At 40.0% G+C, this 23,907-nt stretch overlaps 2 protein-coding genes across 4 annotated transcripts in view; both read left to right on the top strand.

The window, feature by feature from the left end:
- Nucleotides 1-14,003, top strand: part of Terf2 (telomeric repeat binding factor 2) — a 28,516-nt gene extending 14,513 nt beyond the window's left edge. Inside the window, exons 5-10 of one of the 3 annotated variants that reach the window (XM_026404525.2) lie at nt 715-861; nt 3,082-3,188; nt 5,152-5,544; nt 10,115-10,200; nt 12,103-12,143; nt 12,863-14,003. In XM_026404525.2, coding sequence (XP_026260310.1) covers nt 715-861; nt 3,082-3,188; nt 5,152-5,544; nt 10,115-10,200; nt 12,103-12,143; nt 12,863-13,021 — 933 coding nt within the window. In that variant the 3' untranslated portion in view covers nt 13,022-14,003. Of the gene's footprint in view, nt 1-714; nt 862-3,081; nt 3,189-5,151; nt 5,545-10,114; nt 10,201-12,099; nt 12,144-12,862 lie in introns of all 3 variants that reach the window. The other 2 variants (XM_026404523.2, XM_026404526.2) reach the window with 2 other exon arrangements.
- A 2,280-nt stretch (nt 14,004-16,283) lies between these two features.
- On the top strand, nt 16,284-23,865 carry Tmed6 (transmembrane p24 trafficking protein 6). Its single transcript, XM_026404469.2, has 4 exons — nt 16,284-16,496; nt 18,514-18,640; nt 20,017-20,165; nt 23,503-23,865. Exons 1-4 carry the CDS (start codon nt 16,284-16,286, stop codon nt 23,734-23,736), a joined length of 723 nt encoding a protein of 240 aa, XP_026260254.1. The 3' UTR covers nt 23,737-23,865.
- The last annotated feature ends 42 nt before the right edge of the window (nt 23,866-23,907 follow it).

Here is a 23,907-nt window from a genome sequence, read left to right as displayed (position 1 = left end):
TATCTGAGATTGGCTTTTCAAAATTTAAGTTTCATTAGACAAATTTACATAAGCCATTTACTTGTCTCATTTCTAGCTGGTTTGTGACAGAACATTTATTAGGCTGATGAGCTTTGTAATGTTCTAACTTTGTTTACCTAAGTGCTAATCCTGTAGATTTGAGGATATTCTGTGTTGCAGAGAACTTAACACCTGTCTTCTGGTGTCAAAAACTCATTTGGTCCTCTGCTCTTACTTTTTTTTCCTTTAGAGATTTAAATTTTATTTTTTGAAAAAGTAATGTATACATAATATAAAATTCAAAAGGCATAACAAAATGTTTAGTGAAATTCCCTCATTTCTGACCCTTTCCTGTCTGTTCCCCTCAGTTTTATCCTTTCACAGATTTGCATCTGCAAGCACATTTGTCTGTACAGTCATACACATGTGACAACATATTTTATGTGCTGATATTGAACACTTTTTAATTTGCTTTTTTTTACTTAATAAATCTTGGAGTTCTGTGGTAGCACATAGGAGCTCATTTATTCTTTGTTTTGTAGCTGCATAGTAATTCATTGTGGCTGAGCCATGATTTATTGACTAGTCCTTTGTGCTGGACTTCCCTTCCTTTATGCATACCAGTGGTTTTCATTGACAATGATGCAACTCGTCATTGAATTTTTACTGATGTACTTTTCCTTTCTCGTGTTCCATACACTATCCTTTGTGTAGAAGCTCAGAAATGATCTCCTGAACATTATTCGAGAAAAGAACTTGGCCCATCCTGTTATCCAGAACTTCTCTTATGAGACCTTCCAGCAGAAGATGCTGCGCTTTCTTGAGAGCCACCTGGACGACACAGAGCCCTACCTCCTCACGGTGTGCCTTGACCTCTCCTTTCTTCCTAGTGATGTGCCCTTGAGGATGTACAGGGAATTAGAAAATTAAAAGTGAGCTGTGTGCAGTGTCACACACCTGTAATTCTAGCAACTCAGGAAGCTGAGGCAGGAGGATTCAAAATTTGAGGCCTGACTTAGTGAGACTCCACCTCAAAATTAAAAATAAAAAGGCTGGAGATACAGCTCAGTGATAAGTTGCCCCTGAATTCAATTTCCAGTGCCACCAAAAAAAGAAAAAGAAATGAAAATGTGTGAAAAAGACTTTGAATTATGTGTATTATCTCCGTTAAATAATTGCCTTAAAAATATACAGCAGAAGGGGCTGTGGCTGGGGCTCAGGTGTAGCACACTTGCCTGGCATGTGTGAGGCACTGGATTTGATTCTCAGCACTGCATATAAATAAATAAAACAAAGGTCTATGAACAACTAAAAACATATTTGAAAAAAATATGTATAGCAGAGATACTGACAGGCAAATGGAACATAACTGGTCTCCCTCACCTCCCATTTTTACCTCCTTTACATCCAGTTATTCTGTTGTGGTTAAAGTAGAACATTTACTTATATTCTACTGTGGTTCCCACAGGAGATGAAATTTGAGCAAAGTTCTGGGGGAAAAGTGTTATTTGGTCCATGTGGCTTGGTGGATTTTTTAACAGGAAGAAGGCATGGAGAAAGGTGTGATTGGAAATTTGATATGGTCAAAAGGGGCCAAATGAAGGTGATCTTTTAATTGGATCAAAAAGATAAGCATAAAGAATTGAAGCAGTGAGGCTCAGACAGCACTGGGAAGAACTGGAATCCAGGCTGTCCTATGGTGGACCATAGTGAAGGAACACAGGATGAGAAGCTTTTAAAAAATAAAACCCCAGGATTTTCAGAATTTTGAAAATACCCAATCCTGTAACAGTAGGTCTGTCAGGCCCATGTTAAGATAGTGTCAGTGATCAATGCTAGCAATCTTTTGGCAATTATCGAATTTTTTTTTTTTTTTAAGAGAGAGGGAGAGAGGAGAGAGAGAGAGAGAGAGAGAGAAATTTTTTTTAATATTTATTTTTTAGTTCTCGGTGGACACAACATCTTTGTTGGTATGTGGTGCTGAGGATCGAACCCGGGCTGCACGCATGCCAGACGAGTGCGCTACCACTTGAGCCATATCCCCAGCCCCAATTATCGAATTATTTGTAAAGCAGTTAGTTTGGGATATTCAGTGAGTAAGTGTCAGGATACTAGAGACTGGCCTAGTTGTGTTCTAATCCTTTGCATTCCAAGTAACTGGAAAAAAATCCTATCACTATGTGTGAGGCTAGAACTCTCAGCTCTTAAGATACCACACATTACAGATATCTATATCTGAATCTGAATGATATTGAACTTACTGGACATGTATAAGGCTTAATTTGAGGGAGACAGACGAACAGTGAGAGTTAGAGCAAGAATGGTGTGCTTGTGGCTTCATGTGTAGTATAAGGAGGTTTTCTTTTTTTTTTTTTTTTTTTGGTACTAGGGATGGAACCCAGGGGCGCTTAACTACTGAACCACATCCACAGCCCTTCTTATTTATTTTGAGACAGGGTCTAAGTTGATTAGGGCCTTGCTGAGTTGTGGAGGCTGGTGTTAAATTTGCAATTTTACGACCTCAGACTCTTGAGCTGCTGGGATTACCAGGTGTTCCACTGTGCTTGGCAGAATAAGGCTTTTCAAAGTTGTCAACAAGGCAAAATATATTTGTGGAAATACAATAAGTTTTATACACGTATTAAAAACCAGCCATATAAACATTGTTATACAGCATTTGAAAAAAGATGTTTGGCTTTTTTATATGATTCTAAAGGTATACTTACTTGGGAGTGAAATAGAATAGGGCTGAGATTGGAAGGATAGGAGAAGAAATGTAGAGTAAAATTATTTGGTGTCTGAAAGATTAAAGACTTTTTTCAGTGTCAAGAGGGACAGCACAACTTGAATTTTCCTTTAGGGTAGATAACTATGAGCCATTTGTGGAAATGTAACTTTTTTGATGAAGGAAAAAAGAAAGCAGTTTGACATGATTCTCATTGGTCCACTCTGTTTTTATGTCTTCCTTCAGTTTATGTCTGGATTGGATTTGTAAGTTTGCATATTGAGGATATTCTTGGTGAAAGGAGACTAATGGAATTCTGTGGCTTCCTTTTCCTGATGACATCCTTCCTTTTTCAGATGGCCAAAAAGGCTTTGAAATCTGAGTCTGCTGCCTCGGGTACAACAAAGGAAGATAAACAGCCAGCACCAGAGCCTGTGGAAAAGCCCCTCAGAGAGCCTGCAAGGTGAGCGGACTGCCTTTTTGTGGTTTTGGGGAAAACATTGAATAGGATCAGTTCCTCTTGGTTATTTGACCTACTAACATGTCATTGGATTACTTGTACATGGCACTGTGGGAGATAGAGCATACACTATGGAGAAAAATGTGAATAATATCAAAGAAGGGATGTCTGGGATTCATGACAGATGTTCCTGATTGGCTCTTCCTCAAAGTTCTGTCTCCACTCTTCTGTCTCTCTTTGCCATGCCCATATCCTGTGAATACTTATTTCCTTAATGTATTAAAAAAGCAGTATTCAGAAGTGTGAGTCAAAATCTCAAATTGAATGGGGGGCACATTAGATATCTCTCTTCCAGCCTATGTATTAGTCCATTTTGTGTTGCTGTAACAAAATACCAGAGGCTGGATAACTTTTTATATAAAGGTTGGGGGGGACATTTATTTGGCTCAGAGTTTTAGAAGTTTGAGGACCCCCATCATGATAGCCTTCTTACTCTAAAGTACTAAAGTAGTGCAGGTCATCACAAAGCAAGAAACAAGGAACTTGAATTTGTGCGTATGTCCTCTAGTCTCTTTCCCTCCTCTTAGAAAACCATCAGTATTCAGACACAGGGACTGTAGCCTGATGGCCTTGCCTAATTCTACTCACTTCTGAAAGGCTCTACCTCTAAACCTCATAGTCTGATTAAGTTTTTACCTTCTTATATTGTCAAAATGGGTTAATTTCCACATGAATCCTGGGAGACATAAAGTCATATCCACACCATAGCAGCCTAGTAAGGACATAGCAAAGTGGATCCAAACATAATACAGTCCAGGGCATGGGAATGAGAAGGAGAAAGGATGTGCTTTTTACCATCTGGTGATTGGTGCCCCCATAGAAATGTCCAAGCATGCCCACACTTCAGTGGTTCAAACTTTGTGTAAGAGGTCCATTTTTTCTTTTAGATTTCCCAATTGTTGAATGTTGATAGTTCGTTTTATTTTTTTATTTCATACTGGGGATTGAACCCAGGAATGCTCAACCACTAAGCTACATCCCCAGCCCTTATATTTTATTGTGAAATGAGGTCTCACCAAATTGAGGAGGCCAGCTTAAACTTGGCAATTCTAATTTCTTCTTTTTTTTTTTTTTTGGTGGTGGTGAGGATTGAACCCAGGGCCTTGTGCATGCAAGTCAAGCACTCTACCAACTGAGCTGTATCCCCAGCCCCGGCAATTCTAACTTTTTTTTTTTAATATTTATTTTTTAGTTGTAGTTGGACACAATGCCTTTATTTTATTTATTTTTATGTGGTGCTGGGGAGCAAACCAAAGGCCTCATGTGTGCTAGGCAAGCGCTCTACCACTGAACTACAACCTTAGCCCCAGTTCTAACTTCTTAGCCTCCCAAGTTGCTGGGATTATAGGCATGCACCACTACAACTGTCTCTGGCTGACAGTCCATTTTAAGGTGGAAAAAACCCCTTCTTACCTGTAGGCTGCCAGTTTGCCCCTTTCCTGACAGTTTTTGCTTTCATCACACAAGGTATTCTAAATGATAGATGAATTTTTTATAAAAGGCAAGTCTTTCACTGTTCCAAGATAGCATAGTACATGTTCTCTAACAGTTCTCAAGATCTGGTTCTTAAATGTGTGTAGAGACCAATCAGTTATCTCTCATACGAGGGTTGGACTGGAACAGCTGGAAGAAGAATTGAGATTTCAAGGTGAGATTGTTCAATTACAGTGGATTGCCCTCCTGGACTTGTGGTACATAGGCAGTATTTGGAGCTCTTACAGGAGAGAAAGCTCAGTTTATAAATAAAGTGTGTGTGAAGCCAGCCACTACCCCATTTTTTAACTGTTGAGTCCTTAACTTAAGCAGTCCTCTGTCTGATTTGAAGCCTTACACTCAAGAAAAAGTTGTGCCTGTTTGAGCACCAAAAATGGTGAAATTGATCTTTGTTTATTTACTTTATTCACAGGCAGCTACGGAATACTCCAACCACCTTTGGAATTATGACTCTGAAGGCAGCTTTCAAGGCTCTGTCAGGTGCACAGGATTCAGAGGCAGCCTTCTCAAAACTGGACCAGAAAGATCTGGTACTTCCTAATCAAGCGTCCCCATCATCACCAGCCCTCAAAAACAAGAGACCCAAAAAAGATGAAAATGAAAGCTCAACTCCTGTTGAGGGTGAAGGTGGCTCAGAACTGCAGCCTAAGAACAAGCGCATGACTATAAGCAGATTGGTTTTGGAGGAGGACAGCCAGAGTACTGAGCCCAGCACAGGCTTCAGCTCCTCCCAGGAGATCATTCCAGCATCTCCACCTAAGCCCACCGCTCTCAACCAGCCCCGCCCTGGGGAGAAGAATCCCAAGTATGAAGACCTTCTTTGTAGGAGTTTTGGGGCTGGTTGGCGGTCCTGGTTGGGCCTGGTATTACTTCCATGAATGAAGTAACTTTCAGTGGTGAAGTTATTCACCACCAAGGCTTGCTCAGACTGCTAGAATGTGACTTGGGAGCAGTTCCTGCCAGTTCTGAAGGCCCATATGTAGGCAGCCCAGCATTGTACTAGGGCATGAGGGAGGATAGATGGAGGGTTTCTGAGCCTCCTCCCCATCACTGCTTTTGTTTTTAGCAAACATCTAAGTGCCTTGACTACTAAATATTAGTCTTGTTTGTTAAAGAAATTTGTTTGGATTGGGCCATGTTATTCTTAAAAGAGACTTAACAAATACTTACAGTTTTGCAACTTTTATGAACATTTTAAACTTGGCATATTCAGTAAATACTTATTAATCTTCCACATCCTGCTAGGTACTGTGGGGCAGTGGTTATAACATTTTAATATTGCTCCCCATCATGACTCCCAACCCAATATGGCTTTTGAATTTTGCTGCCCTTTGTGGATCCACTCTCCAGGTAAACTAGTCTGCTTGCTGTCTCTGGAACATTGTCTATTTCTACTACTGTACTTTTGTTTCCTATCATTCCCCACAGTGGAATATCATTTTTCCATCATTGTTTGTTAGAATCTCATCCGTCTTCAAAGGGAAGGGAAGCTACTGTGGATTGATTAAGGGCTTTCTGGGGCCAAGTACTTTAATGTATTATCTTACTGAATCTACAATCCTCACTCTGAGATGCTATATTAGTCCCACTGCATAGACGAAAAAAGCTTAGAAAAGTTGGGATCTCACCTGAAATCAGAGCTGAAAGTGGGAAAACTAGGATTTGGGTTTTTTAAGCCAGATTGATCTTGACACAAAAGCCTGTATGTCACATATACCAAGTTGCCTCTCAAAATTGCCGCCTCTATGAACTCTTCCCTGATCGCTCCTGCTATAAGAGATCCACTTTGCTGATCCACATTGCCATCTTCACCCCTGTTCTATCTTGTTTGAGGACCCATGCTCTGGCTTTATTGTGAGCTTCCCCAAAGGGCTAAGCATCTAATAAGTGATTTCTCCTCAGGCACAAATTATTTGGATTTGGATGTGAGTCAGTGGCTAGCAAATGGGCATAGTTGAGGAGAGCTCTACATACATTGTTCTCATTTATTCCTCACAGAAGTCCTATACAGTGTAGGTATTGCCCCCAGGAACAGATGAAGAAACTGGAGGAGGTGCAGGATTGCAGTGTTTGTAAATGGGAAGATTTGTGAAAGTTTCAGACATACCCACTTATTTCATATGTCAAGAGCATGTGAATGAAGTATGGTGGGTACTCTAAAGCAGGGGTTAGCACAGTTGGAGTCACCTGCCACTGGTCTTTGCAAATAAAGTTCTAATGGAACATAGCCATACTCATCAGTCATGGATTGTCCATGAGTTGACTCTGACCCTGAGTTAGGTAGTCACAATGGAGATGGCAAAGCTGAAAATATCAGCTGGCCCTTTATAAAAAAGGGATCCAGTGATCTTTGCTCTAAAGGATGTGTGAGGTGCCCTGGGAGATCTAGGGAAGGATTGATGAGCCTGTTCAGCAAAGTCCTGTGGAGCAAATCTTGCAGAGGAGCATTGAGTTGGCCTGGAAGACTCGAGTAGGAGGTCATCAAGCACACTGAAAAGGAGAGGGTTCTAGGAAAGCCTTCCAGGCCCAGAAAGCCTGGCATGCTTCAGAGTGGTCTGTGTAGTAACTGATAAGATAGTGCAGTGATTGGGAGAGAAGGGAGGAAGAAAGTTGGATGGGCAGATGGGCCAGACCTTGGTCTGTGGGGCAGTTTCTCATACTGAGCTTCAAGTTGCAAAGACTTTTAAAATATTTTTTAAAGTACTTATTCTGCTGAATGTGGTGGTACACACCTGTATATCCACCTACTTGGAATGCTGAGGCAGGAAGATTACAAGTTCAAGTCAGCCTAAGCAACTTAGTGGACCCTGTCTCAAAAAATCAAAAGGGCTGGTGATGTAACTCAGTGGTAGAGTACTCCTGGGTTTAGTTCCCAGAACTGCAAAACAAACAAACAAATTCCCAGGCTTCTGACTGCTGAATTAGAAAAGGCAAGAGAATGCTCTGTAATATATATACTTCTATAACCGTGTCCCAGATAGACTTTAACGTAACTAATTTGCAGGCCTGAAGGGATACCACTGAGGGCTTTTGAACAGGCACAGAGTAGGGAGAGAGGCTGGAGACAACTGCCAAGGAGCAGGGAATGCTGAGGAAGCATCAGGGTGAAGAGGCAGGGCTGGGAGATTGCCTAGAGTGCAAGGTCATTACTCCTAGCTTTTTATATCTTCCACAGCACTTCACGTAGCCAGTGCTGATTAGGTATTAGCCAAATAAATGAGGCAAGTATCATGGGCCATACCTTCTCCCTTAGTTTGTTTTTTTGTTTTATAACATTTATAGCATTGTCAGCCTAGAACCCAAGTACAAAACTTAGCAATGAGGAGCATAAAGTGGCCCCAGTTGCTCAGGACCACACAGCCATTAACAGTAGAACCCTAATCTCGGCTCCCACAGCAAGAGAAGTAAGCAGAGGCAGCATGATGTCATCTTCTGCAAGAGTCTTGAAGCCTCTACAGTGAGTCCTGAAACATTCATGTGGGTGGTAATGCTGAGTCCAGAGGAAGGGGAGATTGTTAAAGTGACTGCAGGAAGAGGGGACAACTGGGGAAATGATGGGCCAGGAGGGAATCAGTTTTATGCCAGCACTGTGACAGGAAAGCTTAAACTGTGACCTTCTGACTTTAACTTATAAGTAGTAAATAATACAGAATGTTCTGAGACGGAAAAACCTCATGAAACTTTTCACTTTATCTGAAGCAAGTAATTCTCAAATAATATTATGGGGGATAAGATCACAGTAAATAATCTACCATTTTTATCAGCCACTTGGTTAAGTAATTTCTTAGAAAACTTATGGAACTCAGGGTGTTTCAAGCCTGCATTTATTAGCTAAATTACTTTTATTTGCTACTCACCTGCAAAAAAAAAAAAAAATATATATATATATATATATATATAATTTTTGGTACTGGGTCACATCCCCAGCCCTTTTATATTTTTTTGAGACAGAGTGTCCTTAAGTTGCTGAGGCTGCACTCAAATTTGCAATCTTCCTGCCTCAGCCTCCTCAGTTGTTGGGATTATAATGTACCACTGTGCTGGATACAAAACAGATTTTTAATAAACATTAAAAATCAGTTTTTTTTTTCCCAGAGAAGAGACAAATTGTCTCTAATATCTGTGTTAACATCTGTAGGTCATTTTTATCTACATACATTCTCTTCAAAACAATTCAGACACTCCCCATGTTTGTTTTGTAGAACACATTAAGAACATATTCTAATTCTGAGGTCAGCTTTGTGCTGTATTTTGTTCCCAGAGCAATTATATTACTAATCAGATAAGCAGAGTTAAAGTTGATTAAAAGAGAAAAACTGTAATTTTCATTTGGTAATTTGGGTTTGGGTTTTTTTTTTTTTAGCTGTGGTCTTTTGTGGTTACACACAAGTACTAATTTTGTGTTTATAGGAAGGATTGTTTGCTTATCACTCTAAATTTTGAGGATATAATTCCTTTTTGGCTTGGATAATCCCAATATTGTCTTAACTAGTGTATCTCTAACCCATGTTAGGGGGTGTGTTACTGTGCAAGTGTTTGTGGTAGATAAATTAAGGCTGACTTTCAAGTAGCTTGTGGTTAGAAGCACACTATGAAATAGTTTTTTATAAAGTGGAAACATTTCTGTGGGACAGAGAAATGGGGCCTTTTGGTCTGAGTTAGGGTCAGTAGATAGAGGAAGAGGTGTCATTGAAAGATGGCTGAGTTTACTGGGCAGGCAAAGGACTCCTAGGCAGAGAGAACAGACTATGGAGAGGCAGGCAGGTGCAGAGCTGGTAGGAGAAGCAGCAGAGCAGCCTGGCTTTGCTGTAGAGCAAGTATTGGGGGACCTTTGATAGGAAACTGTCTAGGGCCAGCAGACTACATAGGCATTTAGGCGTTGCTGGTTAGACAGAAAAGCCATCATGTAATGGAGAGGGATGTAGTAATTTTAAGTCAATTTTATAAGGGGAAGAGGCTAGTTTAATGCTGGCATGAGGCACCTTGGGCTTGAATTAGGGGAAAGGAGAGAGACAGGAAGTCAGTTTGAAGTTAAGAAAAGAGCATATCCATGAAGGAGAGGAAAGAGTTTGCAGCTTCTATTTCGAAGAATAGGGACCTTGAAGACAATCAAAACCAACCAACCAAAACAAAACACCAAGGAAGAGAACAGAAATTGAGGGGATGCTGAAATACTTGGTGCTGAGTTAGAGGGATGCTTTTGCAGCATGAGGGATGTTTATGTTGAGATGCCTGGCCAGTCCAGGGGAAGGGACAGTGCATTCGGGCGTTGTATATAGGTGAACCCTAAATGAGTGCCACGAGTGAGCCAAGATCAGAACGTGGGGTGACTGGGATGAATATTTCATACCTTGTCCTCATTGATCTCCCCTCAGAGTATCCAAACGCAAGTGGAACAGCTCCAATGGAGTTGAAGAAAAAGAGACTTGGGTGGAAGAAGATGAACTGTTTCAAGTTCAGGGTAAGCTACAAATTCCCTGTGGTCCCTCCTTAATATTTGCTATGATTCTCATCATTCATGTTCCAGAAGCTGCTGTCTCCAAACTAGAAAAAGTAAGTTCCTGACCTCATTTGATTTCATGAAGAGTTAGTTTTATGTCCTTTCCTATTAAACAATGGAGACCGTTTTAATGAACCCTAGGGTATTTAATAAAGACAGTATAAAGGTCATTGCTGCATTCTTTTTTAAGTAAAATAAAAAAAAAAACCTCTTATCTGTGATTGTGTGTGTGTGTGTATAATATATGGTAATAGGCTTTACTTTTCCCTAATTAATACCCAAATTAATAGCATTTGCATTCGAATCTCTCCCACCACATATTTTAGATTCTGATGGAGATACATGAGTGCTAAATCTTCATTTGGGGTTTTCTAAATACTTTCTTAACATAGCAACAATAATCATTTGCCAGTCCCAAAGATTTCCTTATAAAGTACCTTGATTGATGGAAATGTAATTGGTAAGATCAAGACCACATGGAGGGGGCTGGGGATGTGGCTCAAGCGGTAGCGCGCTCGCCTGGCATGCATGCGGCCCGGGTTCGATCCTCAGCACCACATACAAACAAAGATGTTGTGTCCGCCAAAAATGAAAATAAATAAATAAATATTTAAAAAAAAAAAAAAGAATAGCAACATAGCTAGAGCCTTGAGAGGAAGAGGCAGAGGTGAGTGGGAAGGTATGGTAAGTCTCAGGCTATGGACTTTGTTTAAAAAAAAAAAAAAAAGACCACATGGAGGCCAAGCACAGTGACACAAGCCTATAATCCCAGTGGCTTGGGAGGCTGAGGTAGGAGGTAGGAGGATTGTGAATTCAAAGCCAACAACTCAGTGAGATCTTGTCTCTAAATAAAATACAAATAGGGCTGGGGATGTAGCTCAGAGGTGAAGTGCTCCTGAGTACAATCTCTGGTACCCCCCCAAAACACACTCACACATACCAAAAAAAAAAAAAAAAAAAAAAAAAACTCAAAAAACACCCACATGGAGAATGGGGGAAGTAACAGAAAAACAGTAAGAATGACATTAAATGTCTAAAAACAACAGAATATAAAAGTTCTAGAAAATACCCATTTCCAATGCAGATTTGTCAGTTTTAGAAATCTGCTTCCACTGTTGTATACTTTATAATTATGAAGGTTTTTTCCCCTTATAAATAGTCTGTCCTGTAAGTATCCTTTTGTTTACCTCCGTTATTTAGGACAGTGACATCTGCTAAGGCACCCACTCTGGCAAGTTTCATGTTTATACAGAATTGTCTCTTCTTGAAGCTTTTCTGTGGCCTCCCATTGCCTGAAATGTCCTGTGGTTTATACTTTTATACCCTCCTATCGCTCTCTGACCTTTTTAAAAAAAAATCATCTTGGTGCATTTTTTTTTTTTATGTCTGACCTCTTTTTCATGGGAGGATCAAGGACTTGAAAATTTGGGCATAAAATAATAAAACTGTTATTTCAAAGCATCGGTTAGCAAAGGGTTATAAACTAGAAATTATATATGTATATATGATATATATATATATATATACACACACATACAAATACATCAAGGTATTATGTATGATTTTCCCTCAATAATTTTAAACAATGATAGTCTTAATTTAAAAAGGCTGAACTCCATCATTAACCAACATTTATTGGAAGACTGTTTGTAAAGCACTTGATTTGTAACAGATTCTCATGGGCTGAAATTACTAATGTTTGCAAAGGACAAGAATAAATTATCATTTAGTGGTGTCCTTTCTTTCTCAATGTTTGTGAAATTTGAATCAAGTGTTCCCTATGGGGACACTTGTTTTCTTCTTGTGATTTGTGAAGAGAAAGGTGAACTCTAACATGAGTCTACTTTTAATGTTTTCCAGCAGTACCAGAGGAAGATAGTGCAACCAGTATAACAAAAAAGCAGGTAATTTAAAATTCTCTGATACAGATTTTGTGATTAGAAAAGAGGTAAACAATTCCCCTTCTTATAGGCCTCAACTACCCATGCCTCTGGTAACCAAAGTTTTTTTTTTTTTTTTTTTTTGAGATAATTCAAAGAAGGATTGCCAATGGACAATAGCTACTCTCTAGAAAAAAAATTTGGAGAGTCTGACATACTTTCTGGATCACATACATTTTTGAAGTTTGGAAAACAGAAATGATTATTAGTCGAGAACGAGATGGCAGGAAATTTACCAAATGTCCAATCTGTAGCGTTCATTTAATATCTTAACCATGTTTTAAGAACATAACTGGGCCCAGTGGTACACACCTGTGATCCCAGTGGCTGGGGAAGCTGAGGCAGGAGGATCACAAGTTCAAAGCCATCTTAGCAACTTAGCAAGACCCTAAACAACTCAGGGAGACTCTGTCTCAAAATAAGGGCTGGGGATGTGGCTCAATGATTAAGTGCCCCTGAATTCAATCACTGGTACCAAAAGGGAGAGAAAAAAAAAAAAACAACCCTCCTTTTAGGTTCAAATTATTCTCTCTGGATCAACCAAAATCCTACATGCTAGGCAAGCATCTGCCATTGATCTACACCCCTAGCTCTCTCCTGTGATTCTTGAATTTACCTCATTACTATTTTGGAGAACATGTGAATAGAGACAGGCTTTGATAACTCTTGGTTTTCTTTTGCAGAAGTGGACTGTAGAAGAAAGTGAGTGGGTCAAGGCTGGAGTACATAAATACGGGGAAGGAAACTGGGCTGCCATTTCTAAAAATTATCCGTTTGTTAACCGAACAGCTGTGATGATTAAGGATCGCTGGCGGACCATGAAAAAACTTGGCATGAACTGAAGCAGGCTTTCATTTTCCCAGGATTCACAGGAGCATGGTTCCTAATAATAATCCCTGCTGTTTCTTTCAGAAGCTGGGCTGGGATGAGAATTGTGGGCAACCTTCTTCAATATGGGGGAGGTCCCAGGTCCATTTCATTACTTTTGAAGATCATGGAGCTAAGAACTAAGAAGCAAAGCCAAGCCTACTTTGTGTCCTTGGCAGAGGTGACAGGCACAGCTTGTACAGTGCCACAATACCATTAGTGTTTCCCTTCTTTAGTGGTTTGCTTAAATTTAAATCCCCAGTAATCTGTAGAATCTTCTAGGAAATGGTGGAGTCTGTTGGAGTCACTTATGATTTCATGACCTGTTAAATCCAGCAACAGGAGCATCATCTGGAGTGAACTTGTTGCTCGTAAAGTTTTGGCCTTCTGATGCAAATGCAAAGGAACTCCATTGATTTTGAGCCCAGGTTGATGAGAGATCAGTCCTTGTGGAATCATTTTAAAAACTGTTTAGCCACCTGTGAAATCAACCATAGATCTGACTGCCTTGGCATTTGCTTTTAATATGTGCTGTGCTACATTGGCAGGTTTATCCGCCACTTCTCATGTGGTTGAACCAGTGTGTTTTCTTGGTAAAATGGTGATTGTAGATAAGCTTAGCCCCCTAAGTCCCACCTCCCTTTTCAGTTTTCTTCCTTATGCTGGACTTCGAAAGCTTAAAAAAAAATCCTGATTGAATATAAATACCTAATTCCATTCTTTGTGAACCGGTTGCTTCTGCCTATTCCCTAATTGTGCTGTGTTAGTGTCTTGCACTGGAATTCAACATTCCCTTCTCCTTTTGTACTGTGTTGTGCTTGCTGTCTCTCTCTGACATCCTTAAAGATTGTCTTTTTAGCAAAAACTTTCAGAAAGTGTTTTCTGTAATCTTTTTTTAAAATATGAGAACTAATTATTGTCCATACTTGTAGCATTCTTCATTAAAGTCTTGCTTCTCTCAAATTTAAGTAGTTGTTTAATTGCAGCACAGCATGTTTTCACAGATGCAGGTAGTGAAATTGTGAACAAACTTTGCTGAACTACATACATTGATCAAGAAACTGAAGTTAGCCAGGCACAGTGGTGCATGTCTATAAACCCAGCTACTTGGAAGACTGAGGCAGAAGGATTATAAATTCAAGGCCAACCACTGAGTTTAATCCCTAGCACCATGGGGAAAAAAAAAAAAAAAAAAGCTGTTGTCAAACTGTACTGGATGTTCTAATCCTTGGAAGCCATGTCAGACAATGTGGAAGTTTCCTCTTAATTTGTCCATTTCCTCATGTAACATGCTTTTTGGGGGACAGAAGAATTTCCCCTTACTTTCTTTTGAGTGAAAGGCAAAGCTTCAAGATATGCTAAAATTTTTAAATTTATCATTTAGTTACAAGTTAGAAACTTTGCATAGCTTTATTATCTTTTACTGTGTGTTCTGGGGTTTGATCTGTTTTTCTACCAGCTAAACCCAAATGAAGGCAGGGAAAAGGTGAAAACTTAAGCTCCTCTTGGCCTAGCTGCCTTCTGGTTATAGTGAGTTGTAGTCTCTCTCCAAACTGGATTAGAGTCCAGAAAGCTTTCCTCCCCTGACTCCACCCCCCCATCATTTAATGGTGATGCATTCAGGGAAGCAAAGTATCTTAATCAGTGTGTATCAAACTTGGAAAATGAAGCCAGGCACTGTGGTACATACCTGTAATTCCAGCTCCTCAGGAGGCTGAGGCAGGAGGATCACAAGTTCAAGATGAGCCTGGGCAACTTAGATCCTGTCTTACACAGGGCAAGTGATGTGGCTCAGTGGCAGAGCACTGCTGGGTTTAATCCCAGTGTCACAAAAAACAAAACCAAATACTATAAGAAATGTATAGTTCCATTAACCTTTTTTTTTCATATAACTTTAGTGTTATTTTTATTATGTTGTTATTGAAATGTGTACCAACATAGGACTCTGCTTATGGCTTCTTTAGAAGTATAAAACTTCATGAACTGATGATTATTTAGCTGAAGCCAGTTGCTGCTCCCGACATGAATGGTGTAAGTACTATGGTGGCAGCAGGGCTTGGGTACCTATGCCACTGTTACTGACGTGGCCTCAGGCTCTCCTGCCTTGACTTCAGCAAGTCCACTGCAGAACCACTGTGCCTCCCTAGTGCTGGGATGCCATCTGATTGTGGCTGGAACTGAACCACACTTATATGAGGTCTGTTCTCTGCTTATTAGTTGTAAAGCTTGGAAAGTTTAGACATTAGAATACAGAAACTGACAGTCTGAAAAACACTGTCCTGGAGGTTAAGAGCATGAGCCCCCATCAAGGTACCAGCCCTGCCAGCTCTATTTGTTGACTGTAAGCCAGCCCCTCAAATCTGAATGTCATGTCCCCATCTCTAAGACGATAGATCACAGTACCTCAAGTAAGATGCAGGTAAATTTCTTAGCTCAGTGCCTGCCATGAAGTCAGTGGATATTTGAAGTCATCAATAAAAGAAAAAAGATTGAGGATTTGGACAATAGTCTTGAAGTGGATTTTGGATGGCTTTTTTTTTTTTTGATCTCCTGTCCAGTGCTGAAAAGGTTATGAATAAGAGATGAAACAAAGTCAGAGGATTTGAACAGTGTCATCATTAAATGGGGTTTGGATAGCTTTAGATGAATGTGTCAAGTTGAAGTTAAGGAAGAGGACTATCAAGTAGAAGGGACTGGCTGCTGCCTTTGTCACTCTATTCATCCATTTAAACTTTTGCTCACACATGTTATGCTTTGCTCTAAACTGTAGTTCTAGGTAGAAAACTGTTGAAACACATTGCTCCAAGTATTTTATAGGAGCAAGAGGTATCACCTGGTAACATGTAATGAATTAAAAACAAAAACCAAAAAAAACCCTCCAGCCAACCTTTTTCAGTATATTTAGATGGTTGTAAATGAATTTTATCCAATATTTCATCCCCAAGAAGCAAGAACTGAAATATGATGGCCTAAGGAATGGGTAAAAATCCGATGAAGTAGAAGATTTTATCACCATGGAGTAGGTCTATTAAACCACTTAATTTTTGAGGCAAAAGAAAAAACTCTTCCATGAGCCAAACATGGGAGTTCTATGGTAGTTCTATCACAGCATATTTATTTTAACCCTAAAATTGGCTGAAATGTAACCTAGGTTAATGATTAGCCCAGTGGTTATCAGAACTACTTGGATCCACAGGGCTTCAAGCAGTTCACCTGCAGGAGTCTACAGAAAGCAGCATGTCCCCTTTACTCCTTGGGGCTTGGCTACTGATTCTGAATCTAGTGATATCTGCTAGGAGCCAGAAGACAGAACCCTTAAGAGGCTCTGGGGACCAACCGCTCTTCCACAGAGCTGATCGACATGACTTTGCTATTATGATCCCTCCAGGAAGCACAGAATGCTTTTGGCAATTTGCCCACCAAACTGGATACTTCTATTTCAGTTATGAGGTACTTGGGTTTCTCTGGCCATACTGGGGACTATTTTTTCCTTTTGTAAAATGAGTCAGGTTTAGATCAAACCAAATTCTAGCTATCTATTATGCTGTGATCCCAACTTGTTGAAACAGACCTGTAGTTAGAGGGAAACTCTAGGTGAGAGCTGGAGAATAATTGCCAATGGTAGCTCAAACATATGGCTTGGCTTCTCAAACTGGGGCTGCAGAAGTGTGCTCAAAGCCATGGGACAAATTTCTGGAGAGGCAACCATTGCATTGATTTGGATTTGGGGATGAGAGGAGTAAGGATACATTTTAAAATATATTTTTAAAAATTGATATAGGAGGGCTAGGGTTGTGCTCAGTGGTAGAGCACTCGCCTGGCACGTGGGAGGCCATGGGTTTGATCCTCAGCACCACATAAAAATAAATAAAATAAAGGTATTGTGTCCATCCACAATAAAAAATATTTTTTAAAAAAGTAGATACAGAGTCCCCAGCATGTAAAAATCAATAAAACGTGAATATAGTACAAAGCTGGATGAAAATACATGAAACTTGCAGACTGACCCAGAAGTTTAAAAGAAAGCTGCTCTACTGAATGGGGTTGGGGGAGCCACATCTGCTATACTAGAAGCCTTTAGAGGAAATTCTGGCAGATTGGAGAATCGCTGGCTCAATTATTTCTTTTAGCAAGGTAAATGTGTTCAAGTTACTTCTTTACAAGTACTTTTGCCCATATTGTGATCTTACACCACATTGTTCAAGGATAATGAACAGTCAGTATTAAAGTTAGAGGCTGTTCTTTTCTTTCCTTCCCACCTCCCTCCCTCATTTCTTCCTTCCTCTGGGATTGAACCCAGTGGTGATCTACCACTGAGTTATATCCCCAGCCTTTCTTTTCCTTTCTTTCTTTTCCTTCCTTTCCCTCCCTCCCTCCCTCCCTCCCTCCCTCCCTCCCTCCCTCCCTCCCTCCCTTCCTTCCTTCCTTCCTTCCTTCCTTCCTTCCTTCCTTCCTTCCTTTATTGGATGATGGTGGGGATTGAACCCTGGGGTGCTTAACCACTGAGTCATATCCCAGCCTTTATATATATATATATATATATATATATATATATATATATATATATATATATATATATATATTTTTTTTTTTTTTTAATTCTGAGACAGGTTCTTCTAAGTTGCTCAGGGGCCGTGAGGTGACCTTGAACTTGCAATCCTCCTGCCTTGGCCTCCATAATCACTGAGATTACAAGCAGGAACAACTTCAAGGATCTTATTTTTTTATCCCATACTGGAGATTGAACTCAGAGGCCCCCTACCACTAAGCCAAGCCCCTAACTTTTGTTATTTTGAGACAGGGTCTTGCTCAGTTGCCCAGGTTGGGCCAATCTTTGGATTCTCCTGCCTCACCTGAGTAGCTTGGATCTCAGGTGTGCAACACTGTGCCTGGAGAGGCTGTTCCTTTCCTTTGTTCTTTATCTTAAAAAGCTGTTAACTTTTTAATATAGTAATAGATAATGTTGCTCTTACCCCACTGTAACTAAAAATTAAGTTAACTTTTCAGAGCTTTTTCTTATCTTTGAATTTATATCAGAACAATAGCTACTATAGCTTGGACTTATCAAGATCCAGTTTGGGGACAGGTGTCCATGGAGTGCCCACTGTAGGCATGGGCTGCCAAGCAGCAAATGCCCAAATCTGGGATACCACCAGGGAGCTCAGTAATCAAGCAAGTTCAGCCAAGAACTCTACAGGCAGAATTGTACATATCAACTGCTCCATCCCAGCTGTGTGGCTGGAAACATGTCTGACATTGTAGATTGTTCAGAAGTGGCTCCTCACAACACCATTACTATGACAACCAAAAAGCTCAATTCCGAATTCACCAGAAGGGGGACTGGGTGGCCAGTACCATGCCAGACTGAGAACCACTGTGCTGATAATTATGGGATGTCAATTTTACCACCTAGCTGGCTTCTTGGTGATGTAGCAGGATCTTTCTTCCCTCCTTAATGTCTTGGCAGGTTCAGCGAATACTCGGGATGGCACATGACCGGCATGTTGCTGCCACTGCACATACTCCACAGGGTTTCCTCATAGGCACTTCCCAGGATGTTCGGGGCCAGATTAATTTTTTTGTCCAAGAGACAGGTCTGTTTTCATCCCCACAGCTATTATAGTAATCAGAGGTTTCTATGAAAGTGAGGAAATAATGAGGAAGTACATAGAGATGGTAAAATGGTAGGAAGAAAATTTAGCCATCACCACCAAAACCAGTTTCTTGGAGACCTCTGACATCTAAGACTGTGTCCACTGGCATTCCAATGGCAATTTGGGAGCAGGGTCTCAAGGTGAACATTATAACCACTGAGTATGAAGCTCAATATCTACCCCCAACCCCTGTACTAGGGATTGAACCCAGGGCCTCTCATGCTAGGCAAGTACTCTACCACTGAACAACACTCTCAGCCATAAATTGCTCAGGCTGGCTTGTAACTTAGCTCCTCCTGCCTCAATCTCCTAAGTAGCTGGATTACAGGTGCCTGCCACTGTACAAAGTGGAAGCACAAATTTCTCATTTCTCTAAATGATCAAATTATTAGAAAGTAAGAAACAAGTTACAATACAGATTTCCATTTAACAAATTTATCATGGGGACACATTTCTTTCCAGACATCAGAATATTTCAGTCACTTAAAAGCAGATTCAGAAAAAAAGAAAATGCATGGTCATGTGAGAGATCCACACTCCACAGCAAAGCACTTCTCCAGCCAGAAAGTTCCTACAGCCAGATCAAGCTTATTCCACTTTGGACAACACCAGGCAATCTTAGTAACTAATCAAGTGTACTAAAAAACAAAGACAGATTTTCCCAACAGAGGCATCACTGTGTACCACATGTGTAGGATACTCATTCTGTACTGAAGGATGTTTAGCATCTTTGCCCCCTACATGCCAATAGTGCCTCCCAAACATTTTGCCTTTCAAAATTGCCATGCTTTTATAATTCTACCCTGACCCATGATGCACACAGAGGTGACCCAGTTCAAAAGAACTCTAATAGAAACCCCATCAGTCACTGAACAGACCACGGGGCAGGCAACACTCCAATAGGGTAGTGTTTTTCATTCACAAAGCATCAATTTTTTTTTTCCCTAGTTTGAATTTCAAGGTGGTGTCCCAGCTCTAATGACATACAAGAAACAGGCAAACACCATAATCTTTAATTTCAACAGTCAAGCAGGGTTATCTTAAAAAGATGGGAATTACAGGTTAGGAGAAAGGGAAAACATTGTTATCTATCCACTATAGAACTGAAGTTACTGATATTTAGTAAAATATAATTATTGGTAATATTTAGTAAGACTAGAGCAGTGTCCTCCATGTTAAAAAATGGGATCGGGTACTTCCTAAGTAAAACGAATGTGATGCAGTAGCAATTTAAAAAGGGGAACAGGTATCTCCAGGAAAACCTTAAGATAGGGTGGGAGACCAAAGACTTGGTAACAATCTAGGAATTCCTACAGGTTATTATCAGCTCTGTCTAAAAAATCAGCAAAATCACTTTGGTTCTGTGCAAGTGTATGTCAACTTTGGAGTCTTCTATGAAGGGCCAGAGATGGACCACAAACAGATTCAAAGAAAACAACTGAACGATACCCTGGATGCAATTCAGGTAATGTTTTCTGTGAGAGAGAGATATCCATGGGAACTGATTTTAAATTTGGAGGAAGGATTAAAGAGTAGAAACCAAACAGGCAGGAAGATGTGAATCCTTTTAACAGATTTTTAAGACTTGGACTCTTTTTATTTTTTTTAAGAGAGAGAGAGAGAGAGAGAGAGAGAGAGAGAGAGAATTTTTTTTTTTAATATTTCTTTTTTAGTTCTCGGCAGATACAACATCTTTGTATTTGGTGCTGAGGATCGAATCCCGGGCTGCACACATGCCAGGCGAGCGCGCTACTGCTTGAGCCACAGCCCCAGCCCCTGGACTCTTTTTAAAAATATATATTTTTAGTTGTAGATGGACACAATACCCTTATTTTATTTATTTATTTTTATGTGGTGCTGAGGATTGAACCCAGTGTCTCACACATGTGAGGCAAGTGCTCCACCACTGAGCCACAACCCCAGTCTAATTTATTCCACGGGCTTCCAAACTAAGACTCACAAACCAAATAGGGCCTACTATCTGTATGTATGTATATACACACACAAACTGAGAAATAATCCATACACATTTCACTAGATTTTAGTATATTCACAAGATTGTACAACCATCTCTAGCATCTAATCCAGAATAATTTCATCACCCCCCAAAGAAATTGTACCCGTTAGTCACTCTCCATTCCCCCATAATCTCCTCAGCTCTGGCAACCACTATTCTATTGTTTCTATAGATTTACCCTATCCTGTAAATTTCACATACATGGAATCATACATGGGACCCTTTGTGATTGGTTTCTTCCACTCATCATGTTTTCAAGGTTTATCCATGTGGCACATATTAGCACTTTATTCCTTTTTATGGCTGAATGATATTCTCTTGTGTGAACATACATTTTATTATCCACTTAGCAATTGAGGGAACTTTGAGTTGTTTCCACCCTTTGGCTACCACAACATTGCCATGAATATGTGCCTCCAAGCATTGTTTCTACCTTGTCTACCTAAAAGTAGAACTGTTGGGTTACATTGTAACCGAAATGTTCCCATTAGCTGTGTATGAGGGTGATTTTGACACATCCTGACACTTATTTTATAGTCATACTGTAGGTATGAAGTGGAATCTTGTGGTTTGAGTTACATTCTCTAATAATTAATGTTACACATATTTTCAAGCGTTTATTGACCATGTGTATGTTTGGTACTAGGGATTGAGTCCAGAAATGCTTTACCACTGAGCTATATCCCCAGCCTTCTTATGTTTTGAGAGGTTCTTGCCCAGTTGCTTAGGGACTAAGTTACCAAGGCAGGCCTTAAAATTGTGACCCTCCTGCCTCAGTCTCCCAATCGCAAGAGTGCACTACTGGGCCTGAATTTCACAGGGTTTCATTAAATTGCCTAGGCTGACTTTGAATTTGTGATCCACTTTTTTCAGCTTCCTGAGTTGCTGGTATTACACATGCTTGGCTGCATATCTTCTTTAAAAATACTCTGCTCTTATTTATTTATTTTTGGTACCAGGGATTCCCTTTATTATATTTTATTAGAAACAGGATCTCATCGAGTTGTTTGGGACCTTGCTAAATTGCTGAGGCTGGGTTTGAACTTGATCCTACTGCCTAAGCCTCCTGAGCTGCTGGAATTACAGGTGTGCACTACCATGCTCAGCTTCCTTTGCCCATTTTAAAATTGGATTTTTGAGTTGGGGGTTTGATTCAGTTGTAGAAAACTTGCCAAGTATTCACAATTCTAGCACCTCCACTCCTGCCAGTAATTCTTTTTATTTTTTGTGGTACTGGAGATTGAACCTAGGTGCATTCTATCACTAAGTCACACCTCCCCGTCCTTTTTATTTTGAAATAAGATCTTGCTAAATTGACAAGGCTGGCCTCAAACTTGAGATCCTCCTTTGTCAAGCTTCCCAAGTCACTGGAATAGTAGGCATGTGCCACAATGCCCAGGTTGTTGTGTTTGTATTGTAGAGTTGTTAAGTTTTACTTACATAACCTGGACAGGAGTCCATATCAGATATATGATTTGCAGGTATTTTCTCTCATTCTATGGGATTTTCATTTTCATTCTTTGTTTTCCTTGTTGTTCTGGAGACTGAATCCAGGGTCTTGTGCACACTAGTCTTGTGACCTACCACTGAGCTGCAACCCAGCCCTTTCTTAAATTTTGAAACAGGGCTCACTAAGCTAAGCTGCTCAGGCTGGCCACAAACTTGTGATCCTCCCACCTCAGCCTTCCAAGTAGTCAGGATTATAGGCATGTGCCACAGTGCCCAGTTTTTCTTTCCTGATAGTCTCCTTGGTGCACAAAAGCTTAGTTTTGTAAGTGAAAGTTTTATTTTTATTTATTTTTGTGGTACTGGGGACTGAACACTATTGTAAATGGATGTTTTATTTGAAGTCATGCTTATTTGACAAATATAAGCATCTATGAACTGCTTTTGTGCTGCAGTGGCAGAATTTGTAGTTGTAAGAGATGAGATGGCCAGTAAAACTCAAAATATTTACTGTCTGTCCCTCAGAGTCTGCAGGCAGAAGAAATTACCAAAAGAGTAATGAAAGGCTTAATACATGCTTAAATCTAGAGATCTTCTGGAAAGAGCTTTCTACTTAAAGCACTGAAGCCGTTTCATCATTAAAAAAACAAAAAAAAAATTTTTTTTGGTTGGGGTGTAGCTCAGTGGCAGAGCATTTGTCTACTACATATAAGGCCCCGGGTTTTAACCCCAGCACTGCACAATGTTTGTTTGTGTGTGTATGTGTGTTGGGGATTGAACCTAGGTCCTTGAGCATGCCAGGCAAGCACTATACCACCAACCCACATCCCCAGTTCCCACAATATTAAAAAAAAAAAAAAAAAGCCACTCTACCACACTGTTGTATAGTCCACTTTTCATATACAGCAAAACTTTCTTTTTTCTTTCTTTTTGGTACTAGGAATTGAACCTAGAGCCACTCTACTGGAGTCATAATCTTACCCTGCACTACACTCCCTTTTTGAGTCAGGGTCTCACTTGGTTGCCTTTAAATATTAAACTTGTGATCCTTGATTCTCTAGTCCCAACCTCCCAAGTGACTGGGATTACAAGAGTGTGCCACCACACCCAGTTTCAAAATTAGCATTTATCAACTATAATAGTTTTATAGAGCTGGAGTTTTAGCTTAGCAGTACAGCATTTGCCTAAAATGTGCTGGTTTGAGCCTCAGCATAGCCAAATAAATACTATATCTTAAAATCATAAGGAAATTACTTGACTTTAAGATAGGTTAGTGCTGCTGAGCACTCATGAGGATAGGTGGGGAATGGATCCCTTTCTTTATTTTTTCCTCCTATAGGAGAGTACACGAAAGGTGCACAACAATGTCTTCCACATGTGGCGATTCTACACCTTGGCACGAATGAGGAAAATGGCTGACTTTTTCCTTGTCCAGTCAAACTACACCTATGTGAACTGGTGGTCAGCAGTTCAGAGCCTTGTTATTGTTCTTTCTGGGATTTTGCAGCTCTATTTCTTGAAGCGTCTCTTCAGTGTTCCAACAACTACTGACACAAAGAAGCCAAAATGCTAAGCTGACTACAGCATCCTGTCTTTTTTTTTTACTGGGGCAGCAGCTTTTTCAAAACTTTGGTCAAATCACCTTTGTAAAATTATTGGGGCGGAAAAAAAAATCAATTTAATATTTTAATTTATTACCCTTAACAATAAAAGCAAAATGGCAATAAAATAATAAAAATGCAAA

This window comes from Urocitellus parryii, chromosome 15 (genome assembly GCF_045843805.1).
Source record: "Urocitellus parryii isolate mUroPar1 chromosome 15, mUroPar1.hap1, whole genome shotgun sequence".
Taxonomy (NCBI): Eukaryota; Metazoa; Chordata; class Mammalia; order Rodentia; family Sciuridae; genus Urocitellus; species Urocitellus parryii.
This window is presented reverse-complemented; position numbering and strand designations above follow the sequence as displayed.

What these genes read in the sequence shown, in the direction of transcription:
- Tmed6 (XM_026404469.2), top strand. Translation starts at nt 16,284, where the DNA reads ATGTCCCCTTTACTCCTTGGGGCTTGGCTACTGATTCTGAATCTAGTG. An exon ending in TTTTTTTGTCCAAGAGACAG is followed by an intron (nt 18,641 to 20,016) that starts GTCTGTTTTCAT and finishes GAATTCCTACAG; the next exon opens with GTTATTATCAGCTCTGTCTA. An exon ending in ATACCCTGGATGCAATTCAG is followed by an intron (nt 20,166 to 23,502) that starts GTAATGTTTTCT and finishes TTCCTCCTATAG; the next exon opens with GAGAGTACACGAAAGGTGCA.